The sequence below is a fragment of the Oculina patagonica genome, chromosome 9, assembly GCF_052425735.1.
Source record: "Oculina patagonica isolate OP01 chromosome 9, crgOcupat, whole genome shotgun sequence".
Classification (NCBI taxonomy): domain Eukaryota; kingdom Metazoa; phylum Cnidaria; class Anthozoa; order Scleractinia; family Oculinidae; genus Oculina; species Oculina patagonica.
In genome coordinates this window covers 1,856,706-1,869,070 of record NC_135766.1, presented here as the reverse complement: position 1 = coordinate 1,869,070, position 12,365 = coordinate 1,856,706, and the positions used below count along the sequence as shown (strand labels likewise).

At 40.5% G+C, this 12,365-nt stretch overlaps 2 protein-coding genes across 2 annotated transcripts in view; both read right to left on the bottom strand.

Annotated features, from left to right (window-relative positions):
- Window positions 1-12,365, bottom strand: part of LOC144665183 (uncharacterized) — a 320,693-nt gene that overhangs the window by 279,345 nt on the left and 28,983 nt on the right. The window lies entirely within an intron of this gene.
- Window positions 7,986-12,365, bottom strand: part of LOC144665185 (uncharacterized) — a 292,253-nt gene continuing 287,873 nt past the window's right edge. The window contains exon 20 of the mRNA XM_078526363.1: window positions 7,986-11,882. Within this exon, the coding sequence (XP_078382489.1) occupies window positions 10,678-11,882 (1,205 nt within the window). The 3' untranslated portion in view covers window positions 7,986-10,677. The remainder of the gene's footprint in view (window positions 11,883-12,365) is intronic.

Here is a 12,365-nt window from a genome sequence, read left to right as displayed (position 1 = left end):
AAGTAAAATTCCCTACACAGACATTTTCCCTGATGGACACTGCTGTTTCATACATCTTTTTCCATTTCTTAACACACCGAAGAAACATGAATTTTCTTATACAAGCCTTTTGTAAGTTTTCCAAATGTTTGTGTGTAAAATCCATGGGAAAATTTAGACACAAACATATGCAAAAACTGAAACAGTATGTAATATTAATTCATAATCAATTATTGAAGAGTTCATATTTTTATACAGAAATTAATAACAGAAACTACAACCACTGTCCATCATGCACATTTGAAGTGTTTGACTAAAGGTTTTACTGTTATTAAAAGGTCTAAAGCCCAGTGTAAATCTCTCCAGGTTGAAGAGAGACAGGCAAAACTGATGTTATGATCACAAGCCATGTAGGAGGGTCAGGTGGCATGCTCCCCCGGGAAATTTTTATATTTTGGCCTTTTGAAATCGCTAGAAATTCATTTAAAACTGCTCACATGGAAAAAATTTGTCAATTTAATATACAGTCGAACCTCGATTATCTGGACTCCTTGGGACTAGGCTAATTAGTCCGGATAATCGAGAGTCCGGATAATCGAAAGTATGAATATTAATGAGCCAAAAAAACAAACGAGGGCATCTGACAGGATGCGGTGGTGCGGATCCGCAAAGTTCACTAACTTGCGCATCTTCGTCAAATTTTTCCACATTAAACAGGGGAAAAAAGAAAAATTGCTTCATAATAGTGATAAATCAGCTGTTAACCATCCTCACAAACAAAAATTCTGAAGACATTGATCATTTTGAGACAGTTTTTCTCCGAGAAAGGCGACGAAACCACGCCGATTCGTTCGCAAACAACATGCGGTGTCGACCGATCGAACTTTCTACGATGTTTTTCACTTCGTAGAAGTATTTTTAAAACATTCTGAATTTTTCCATTTTTCCTTGTAAACTTTAGTATAATACAAGTAAGCAACGTCAGAAAGCAAATTTATTTGTGTGAATGTTTTTATGGCTAGATGAATAAATAAGGTGACCCACACCCTACGTGTAGATCAAAATCACATAACCCACCCCTTTTCGAGGGCTCAAAAACTAATGACCCACCCTCTTTCTGCTCCGGCCCACCCCCCCCCCCCCTGTACTTATTGACCAGTCCCTTAGTTATTACCAGGGTGAGTGGCTATGAGGCACTAAGATTTCCCTGGTCATGCTTAAAGGGAAAGGATGAGGGTTTCAAATGACTGGTGCATCTAATTAAATACAAACCTGCCAATCCTGCACTACGAGACCTCTGCACTAACTCATGTATCATCTGTTCAAATCTTGCGCATTCTTTTTTCCAAGAGTATGTCTTTCCATACTGTTCTCTCAGATGCATAGCTCGGTCGTGTCTCTCTTTTGGTTTCAGCTCCGACAAAGCACGGATTCTTCTTGCCCAGTCCTCTGGCATCTCGGAATTGACTACCACAGACATCCCACCTTTCACTTCCTTTAGTACTTTAGCTATTCCACATTCACTGGAAACAAGAACAGGGACACCAGCTGAAATTGCTTCCAGGGCCACCAGACCAAAGCCTTCGGTTCGGGATGGCATGACTATTACATCAGCTTCACGAAACATCTTTTTTATTTCTTGATAGTCACAATAGCCACGGATGGTCAGTTGATTGCGTGCAAGTTTTGTTTCCTCAAGAAACCACTTCTCTATTCTTCTCTGTTCGTATTTTGGAGAACCAACAAAAGTCAATTCAAAGCTCCTTCCCAGAGAAGCCACTGCTCTTCCGACAATGTCATAACCCTTGAGTGCAAAGTCCTCAAAACTTCCACGACCAAACATAAAGACACTAAACTCCTCTGCTGGTAGAAATTTGACCGACTGATTAGCTTGAATGGCAAACTTCTCGAACATTCCAGGTGTAATAACTTCTACTCTGATGTCTGGAAGAAGTCTGCTGTATTTTCGCTGTAGTTGAGAGCCCACCGCAACAACCAGGTCGGCTGCTTCGCAAAGCTCTATTTCTCGTTTATTCTTCTCTTCGTTTTCTGCAATTGCATCTGCTGTAGCGCCTCCTTCCAGTTTGTGTTTTCCTAGGTCTTCACAGAATACATGAACGAAATGTATCCACTTACATTTTGTCCTGTCCGAAATGAAATAAGCAGCACCGCCGAATTTCCGACCATGGCCCACAACAATATCAGGGTTTTGGAGCTCTGGCGGTGGTCTTTTCAGCCACTCCATGGGATCATCAGAACCTGGGACACGTCGAGCGGTGAGCAAATTCACTCCCTGTTTGCTCGCATCTTGTCTGTCTTCTTCGCTACAGTTGCAGACATAGCAATAAACTCCAATCTGGTCGCTTGACGCTTTAGCCAGATTCACTGCAAACTCTCTGTTAAAAGTCGACAGGCCACCCTTCGAGGATCCCCACTCATTACAGATAAACAACACATCGATACACTGAGAATTAAACATTGTGAGCCTCAAAATGGTTCAAATGGCGTCTGGCTGCTTCGAATCATCCTGGTTCGTTTGCAAATGGATTGCAGCTATGGAAGCTACCGTTCCCAATTCACTTCCGCTCCAAACTCAACACATTACACTGGAATGAAAAATAGCGGTGGTTTTCTGCGATCTAAAGCAAATACTTTGTGAAAAATCGAGAATGACTGTATAATTATAAACTTCCGTGTCCTTTTACGAAACGAACAACTTCCAATTCTCACTGTCAGTCACTCCCACCTCTCAGGTTTCACACAATCTTGACCAAATTTGGCGCGTAGAGTCCGGTCTTCGTTCCTCCCCGAGATTCCCCGAGAAGTGCGCTCGGAACAAGTTCGGAAAATGAACCTTCTCTCCTTCGCAGCATGTTCAGCGGTGAAACCTAGTGGCACTTTTTTTTTTTTTTGGCAAATCTGACTTGAAGCACCCTGAAAGCAGGTTCAGCTCTTAGGGCGGCCGTAAAAATTAGCCTTCCCGGGGAGGGGCGGGAGGAGGTACCCGACATAATCCCGGATGCAGCCCGGCCTCCAAAACCCTGACCCTGAATTAAGTCACAAATCTCACAATCCTCTCAGATTTTCCAACAACATTTCAGCGCAACATATCACAGCATTGTTGGGGATGTAAATTGATGTGCAGGAGCTCGCACACCCTGTTGGAATATGTTGCGCTCGTTCCGGTGAACAGAAAATCCTTAAAAACTCGGGAAAAAAGAATGATCCGATCAAGCGAATTGTGGTTTTAGTATAAGTACATGAAATTCTTGCAACCCACGAGAAATGAGCGAATTCTGTCTTCAGGCCAGGTCGACCAGATCAGTTTTACAAACAGCTTTTATAGCGGACATTTGTCAAAACTTTATAAAATAGACTTAACTCAGCCGTGATATACAGTATCTTGAATTTTGTAACGGTGGATCCAGGAGTAGGGGCTCTGACATTTCAGTGAAGGGAGAAAAACGCAAAAAATACGAGAGTCTTAATGATCTACACTTCAACCACTAGCCCGCTACATTTTTAATTCATTGTCATTATTTTATTTTTCCATCACACGGACATCAAATGACCTTTTTGAAACTGTGTTTATTTATTATTTATTTTTACTTTTCTGTAATATCTGTATCTGGACTGCGCCTGACGCTTAATATATTGTCTTCAATTACCACTACTACGCCAGGTCCAACGCTAAAATAACAGAATTTATTTGGGCGTATTTCTTAAGCCTCTGTAAACACGTACACTGTTTAACCATCAAATCTTCTGGAGGTACTCATTCTTTCGGTAAAGCAATTGACTGACGTTTTTTTAAAATAAATATTAACAAATATTGCATAAAACAAACAAAATTGGAACATACCAATGATCTTAAAACATACCTTTTTCGTTTCTATAGCAGAAATTACCATAAAGCCGGAATTTAATTTGTCAAAGTCAAATTATATCGGGTAATTATCGCACATCAACTCTGATATGTGAGGCCTGCGTAGACTGCAAAGCAGTCGTTTTTTCTCTAAAGTCGTTGGAAAAAGCGCTTACCGTATTTACTCGAATAAGCGCCGCCCCGAATAAGCGCCGCTGCGCCGCCCTCGAATAAGCGCTGCATTTAGGACCAAAAAGTTATTCAATAAATTCCTGTTTAACTAAAAAAAAACACTACAAAGCAACTCTAAAGGAAACTTAAACGTTTCTTTCAAACAAAAGCGATGTTTTGCAGTCCAGAGTGATTGTTTTACCGCTCGCCCATTAGTTTTTCTATCCAGCATTCTAACAATACGTGGTTTTGTAAATGTTGTGAAGGCCACGAACTTTGCCAGGACAGCTAGGCTACCTTTCTCTTCAGCAAGAGACGAATAAGTAAAAGCTGTAAAAGATTAAATTCTTTGTGGCGTCCAAATTTTAATTAAGCGCCGCCCTCGAATAAGCGCCGCACTTGAAAGGCGAAAAATTTAATAAGCGCCGCGGCGCTTATTCGAGTAAATACGGTATCTAAGGCGCGAAGTGCCGATCATCCCCCAGTCCCACTCACAGTTTTGGCATTGGCTCCAGACCTCTCGTTCCAAGACCGAGCGCGTTCGCAAAAGATACGACTGTTTTGCAGTCTAAGGTCTGTGACGCGAAATCATCTAATGAGAAGAATTGTAAAGACATTTTTGGTCAAAGTCGAGTTTTACAATATTACTATACACTTGATGTTAAACTTTGTCGTATAAAACATGGGTACACATTGCATACAGTATAGTTAGAGCGTTTTTTCACTGGACTTTCGAAAGTATTAAAATTTACGTTTGTTTTGGTTCTGCATCACTACGATTAGTGATTGGTTTAAAAATCTCGCGCCTCTTTCTTGACCAATCAGAATTTAAACCCAAACCAATCATGATCCGCGTATACGTTTTCCAGTGCTTCGTGCCAGCAACAAGTATTCACTTTGAGTTTTGATTGGTTCACTGGATTGTCTGTGTCCTTTGTGATTGGCCAGAGTGATTAGTGTGGTTTTGGTTTTACGACACTCAATCGAAAATCATTCTAAAGCTACAAACAGCACTATCGACTGTATAACATACGCACATTAGTTATGTAAGATATTTTTTTCATATTATATAATTATTTTGAAATCATGTGTGTGACCCTTCGCAGCTAGGGAGGAGGGGTGGGGATGACGTTCTTCCTTCCTACTAAACGTATGACACACAATTAAAAATACGAGAAAAATGAGGTCAATGACATCTGATAAGTTATGTTTTTAGATAATTTGTATAGAAAAAGTTGCATATTGAAGGAGTAAGGTTTGTTTCCCAGATGCAAAGGTCCCACTCCGACCTATAATCAAATTATTTAAGTAAAAATGCGGTCTTATTATTAAACTGGCTAATTGAATTTAAAAACTTACTATAACCCACTAACGGGGTTGAAATTATTGCTTGGTGCATAATTTTGTATCGGAAGATACAAACTTATACCAAAATATCGTAGAACATTAAGCCTTATAAATTATTCAACACCAAGAATCTACGTGCGGACCTGCTTCTACTTGCATGAGCGTTGCTTGTATGTGTGGGTTGTCTTAGTTTCACAGTAAAGCATCCACACTGTGCGTATTACGCAGGGCACTTCTCGCATTGTATTTTCACCATTCCACCGCCATTATTTACAGAGTTTGTATCATAAGCAACCTCCAATCCATTCTTCTCCATTAAAAGATTTGTACTGCGAGTGGACGGGCCATTGAAACTGGCACAAACTGTGCTGCTTTGTAAATGAGGAATGAAGTTAATCTCCTTTGGTGGTGTACTGGTCTTTGTTGAGTTTACCTGGTCAACATCAGTATGAATACATTTGTCGTTCAGTGTGTGAGTGTATTTCTCGCTCTCAGATCAGCGCAGTTTAACGTGACCTCATCTGAATCATTCGAATCTCCATTTGTCACGCACAACACCTACATATTGGGTTCAGTCATTGAATGAGCACGGTTGCAATGTGCTGCGTTATTCAAATTTACTTCGCAATTACCACTCAACACCGCCAAATCTGCATTAAAAAGACCACTGTCTTCACAAGAAGCTGTCTCGACCACCTCTGTCGTCTCAAACTTGGAAATTAAACGAAATTCGTCTTGCTAATCGTGCCAGCTCGGCTACCGGGCTCACACGAAGAAGCCCTTAACGGCCATGCCCTTAGGGCGTCTTCATGTAAGCACGGTAAACAGGCTGTTTCGTTTACCAGGACAATTTTTGTTGTCTGTTCATATGGAAAATTTCAGCCCGTTTGACTGGGATAAAATTTTGCATCATTCGCAACTATCGTAGCTTTATCGACACTTGTAACTTTAATAATAAAGCCTATTCGCATATTTTTTAAGTGGAAATACATACAAGGCAAAATAATGCTTCTCGGTAACTGGGCCAGCCCGGTCAACCGGACTCATAAAGAGGCCCTAAGAAAGGTATCTATTGACTTACTTGACTTATGGCCAAAGCCCTAAGTGGGCATAGGGCCGGAAAAAAGGTATCTATTGACTTACTTGACTTATGGCCAAAGCCCTAAGTGGGCATAGGGCTGGAAAAAAGGTATCTATTGACTTACTTGACTTATGGCCAAAGCCCTAAGTGGGCATAGGGCCGGAAAAAAGGTATCTATTGACTTACTTGACTTATGGCCAAAGCCCTAAGTGGGCATAGGGCCGGAAAAAAGGTATCTATTAGCTAGGGGCAAAATAAAGCTCGCTTCACGCCTAGATTTGTCTCCTTTAGAATAAGACTCATTTATTTTCGACGAGCATCCCCTCCCTTTTAACATAACATTACCTCCGGTAAATATCGCTTCTCATATTTTGTTTTCTACCAAGTAACGGTCTTACAAACCGAACGCAAGATCAGACGCGCCACAGAATTATTCTCGTTCGTCTCGTGGCGAATTTAAGTAAATAAGCATTTGTGGAACTCCTAACCATATTTCCCAATATTTTTATTCTTTTTTCGTGCGAGCTGGGAAATGGGGAGAGGTGAAAAGTAAGCGCGCGGAGCCTGGAGAGAATGACAACCAAAGCGCGCTGGGGACATTGGGAAGGGCAACGGAAAGGCGTCGTCCCCCACGCTCCCCCTATTTTTCGTTTTTTTGTGTTGTTTTGCCTCCCCCCATCCACTGAAGGGCCCTCTGCGGAGTAGAGCCAATGCCAGGCTCAAGAAAACACAATGATACCAGACACATACCCAAGACTCTCGACCCAGAATACAGTGCAAGCGCACTACTCGTTAGGCACTACGTCCTGCAGATACAAAAGAAATGCCGGAGCAAATCCAAAGGTTTTCAGGACCTGTAGGTTAGGACCAAGGTTAAGTCTACATCCGAGCTTCAGTGGTTCATAAGGTCGGAGCTTATTCCGGTTTTCGTAGCATTCAGTGACTAGAAGCATTTCTACCCCTCACCACAGACCACAAACGCCGGCTCCGGCCAGTCCCGATTTTTGAGAATGCAGAGTGGTTAATCCCATTCAGCCAATCAGATTTGACCAGAAGTCCGTTAATCGCAGACATTATAATGGTGTGGTTTAAAAGCGCGCACAAGCAAGCGAGAGGCTTGGCGATTTCGCCTCTTGCTTGTGCGCGCTTTAAAACCCCAACAAAACCGCCAGCTACGCAGGCTAACAGGTTGCGTATTCTTCTTGACCGCATGAATGATCAAAAACGGCGGGAAGTTAGCATTTTTGGAAAAGAAAACGTTAGATAATAAATCTCTTATTAGACATTTTAGTGTGTTAAAGGACGGACCATTAATTTCTTGGAGGGGGCGGGGGGGGGGGGGGTATGAAAAATTTTCCTCTGCAACCTTTTTTTTTAGTTTATGCACCTCTGCAAACACTTGTATTTTGGCGAGCACGTAGTGCCTATCGAAACACTGCAAGACTCGTAGACATATACAGTGATAATACTCACTAAAATGTCTAATAAGATACACGTACAACTTAGAACCTTGCATTCAAGGCCACTCTAGCAAACATATCTCTTCTATCAAAATATATTTTAATTCGTGGTAAATGCTCTATTTACAAACTAAATAAAGAAGGAAATATGATTTTTACGATAAAAATTGACTCAGACGGTCAAATTGGATCCCTCTTGGCCATGTGAATAGCACAGACATTAATTTCACGCTATGTTCAATTGCTATTTGAACAGCACTAGTCACACACAGTATACATTATAGCTTAAGAAAATATTTGTCCTTGCTATGATTATAAACTGGAAACATGTGTCTCCAGTCAGTCCAAACCTCAATATGAGGTACTTCAATGTCTTTCATTGCCTAAAAAGGCTTTTTAAGCTTTAACATTAGACTATAAAAATATATGTATAAAATTAATATGAAAAAAAAAATACATAAAAAATATGCCCTGTGTGCGATATCTAACACTTATTGTACTGCGTTCCAGTACAAACAACTGGTATTTACATAGCAGTCTCGCATCTAGTAAAAAAAAAACAGTTTGAATAAACCATCTATCGTACCCTAGAATCTAGAATTTTGCGTCAAAAAATAAACTAAATGGTGAATCTTAGACTCCACATCTATTTATAGTCAGAATGCTTCTAAATAATGACTACAGTTTACACAGTAAAACCTCAAAATAACGAGTCCCTGTTATAACAAATATACTTTATCAGTGCCTTGGTACTACGTTATTTAGAGCTTTCACTGTACAACAACAACCATTTTTTCCAATTATAAATTCGTTCAATAAATGTCTTATTAACCTAGCCTACTCAGCATTTTCTGAAAGAACATCAGCCCTCGGTCTTCTCTGTACAAAGTCGCTGCCCTTGATCCATACTACAGTCAACTCTCGCCTTGCGGACACCCCGCTATTGTGGACACTCGCTATTACGGACAAAATCCAGATCCCGGCAAAAGAGTTTGATTGGAAACGACTTCCGCTATTACGGACTCTCGCTATAACGGTCAGTAAACGACGCCTCGAGCGTGTCCGCTATTACAAGAGTTGTCTGTATTAAAACCTAAGGCTGATAATCTCCCGGAACGGTTATTGCGATTTTTTACCAAAAGATATCTTACATCGGGTCCATGTTTAGACTGCCCATAGTCTCTCTGTTTCTCAGATCCTGTAGCGCGCGAAAATTAGCCACAAACAAAGCGGTTTTACCGAGTGTCTGGACAACGATCATCTGCTAAACAAAGAGACTGTGAACAATTTAGTCATCACTATTCAATCGCTGATAAACACTAATCCAGGATTAAAATGTAACAGAGGTTTAAATCATCTTGTTCAAAGGAGCTAAGTCACGAATGACGCACATTGCAAATTTCACTGAGTCCAAAATGTTTGTCTGTTCATTTCTGGTTTATTTTTACCACTCTGTTGTTTTTACCCCAGTAAATTACTTTTTTTATCTGGAAGTAATGTTGTACACTGAAACAAAAAAACTCCGACTTCTTGTTTATCTTGACATTGGCTCCTTTAAGTTGCTTGACACTACAGACTTGACTGGACAATATTCTGTAGTTTTAAATTGAAGTTAGCTTTGTACAGTTACACTGAAACAAAAACTACTTATAATATTAGATTCCTTGATACTGACCTTCGAATTGCTTGTCATTTTAAATCTACTAAGTAGAAACAAAGGTACTTACAATTGAACTCTGCTCAGTTCCTTGCCCCCGGGAGCGGGATAGAGCCGGACATTAATGTTCTCCATTTTTCTCTATAACATAATTACACTGATACAATATTTTGTAAGTTTGACTCAATACTTTTCATTGTCCATATTAACTTGACCCAAATCATTTGCTAAACTACGTTGAATTTTGAGAAAGATGCCTACAGGACTTGAAAATAAATGACAAAATATTTAACAGTAAATTTCAATACAAACACTGTAATACTAAATAGCTTCCGTGTTTGTTGCTAGCGGAGTAAGCCATAATTTTGTCTTGTGCCTTCTTAGCAGTAAGGGCCACGCTAATTAAATTTTACGAAGTGTCCAAGTGACAGCCGGTCAAGGTGTTTTACAATAAACTAAATGAGCGACGATCATTTAGTGTTTTAAAAACCTTGACAGGCTACGGTCATTTTATCGGAGCGTTAATTTCACGTCTTATTAGCCGTGATGTAAACTACACTTCATGCGATAGTCACACTTACTACAACACGTCTTAACGTCTAAGTAAAATTTGGTTCACACACGTTGTAATAATACAATAATTTCGCTTTCATTTGGTCGTGTAAATACTTAATTCGAGTGTAAACCAGGTCTAGCGTAGACCTCGTTTAACTGATCGGCCCTTAGTTTCTGTCATTTAAATTTGTCATGTTCTTATCAGCCAAATAATTCTCGTCTAATTCGTAACCGTTATTAAAATCGCCACGCAACTCTCACGAGATGCGTTGCGTGACAACTAAACTAGGGACTCCACAAGAAAGTAGTGATAACCATATTGTCATTAAGTTTAAACTTTCAGTTGATAAGGTAAATTAACTAGCAATTTGAATTTTGACATTGTGTTAGCTGGCCGTCTGTAACATCAAACAAAATTAGCGTAAATCGACAGCTAATTCACCTCATCAACTTCAAGTTAATCTTAAGTATTCACACATGCCCACCAACACAACAAAGCAACGTTCTTAGAAGCTAATTCACTGAGCATGCCTCAAGAAGAAGTCTCATTTGACTCTCTTTACTAAGAAGGCTTGGCACCTTTGCTAAGAAGATACGTCACTGCCTCGGCTTTACCTTTCCATTGTGCAACCATAAGTGGCGTTAAACCATCCTTGGTTCTGGATTCAATGTCAACTCCGTAAGAGAGGATCTTCTCGATAACAGCAGTGTTACCACACAATGAGGCCCAATGCAACAAATTCCCTCCCTCGTTGTCTTCTAATGATGGATTAGCTCCCTTTGCCAGCAGATACTCCACAGCCTGTAGCTTGCCATTAGCAGCAGCAACCATCAGTGCCCTGACACCCCCGTTAGTTATTGAGTCAATGCTAGGCACGTGACTAAGCATTAACTCAATAATATCAGGGTTGCCACCCTGTGAGGCCCAATGCAACAAATTCCATCCATCGTTGTCTTCTAATAATGGATTCGCGCCCTTTGCCAGCAGATACTCCACAGCCTGTAGCTTGTCATTAGCAGCAGCTATCATCAGTGCTGTGAGACCCTCGTTAGTTATTGAGTCAATGCTAGGCACGTGACTAAGCATTAACTCAATAATAACAGGGTTGCCACCCTGTGAGGCACTATGTAACAAATTCCATCCATTGTTGTCTTCTAATGATGGATTAGCGCCCTTTTCCAGCAGATACTCCACAGCCTGTAGCTTGCCAAGACGAGCAGCTACCATCAATGCCGTGACACCCCTGTTATTTATTGAGTCAATGCTAGGCACGTGACTAAGCATTAACTCAATAATAACAGGGTTGCCACCCTGTGAGGCCCAATGCAACAAATTCCATCCATTGTTATCTTCTAATGATGGATTAGCGCCCTTTTCTAGCAGATACTCCACAGCCTGTAGTTTGTCATTAGCAGCAGCCAACATCAGTGCCGTGGTACCCTCGTTATTTATCGAGTCAATGCTAGGCACGTGACTAAGCATTAACTCAATAATATCAGGGTTGCCACCCTGTGAGGCCCAATGTAACGAATTCAATCCATCGCTGTTTTCTAATGATGGATTAGCGCCCTTTTTAAGCAGATACTCCACAGCCTGTAGCTTGCCATTACCAGCAGCTACCATCAGTGGCGTTATACCCCGACCATCTCTGCAGTCAACGGAAAATCCACGAGATAGCAAGGATTCAATTTTGGTAACATCACCGTCCCTTGCCACAGAGTGAAGTGAATTCCATTCTTTCTTATCCTTGTCCATAAATTCGCTGCCTAAAATAATTGATAAAAAATCAAAATTAAAGATACAGACGAGTGATTTTTGTATGAGAAGACGGAGAAGCAATGGACGTGGCCTAGCTGACGCGAAAAAACTGACTCGTGAAAACATCCAGCTGTATCATACAACATCTTGCTAAATTACCCTTCTTAAGGTATCAGTGTACCCCAAAATTGACCATTTTAAAGAAAAATATATTTTGGTTTTTTCAGGTAGATCTCATTAAGACCTTTCATTCAAAAAAAAGAGCATGGAAAAAGATTGACTCTACACAAAGTTATGAACGAAAAACTTTTCTTGCTATTAATTATTTGATATTGATAGCTGTCAACAGGTTGTCTAAAGAAGCGCGGCGATCTAACGTTGCGTGATTATCACAGTTCTTGCTTGCTTGGTTTTCGACGAGATGCTTTGGTTGTTTTGCGCTGGCAAAATGCATAGTTTTTCAGACGTGAAAGAAGAAACATTTTCCCATT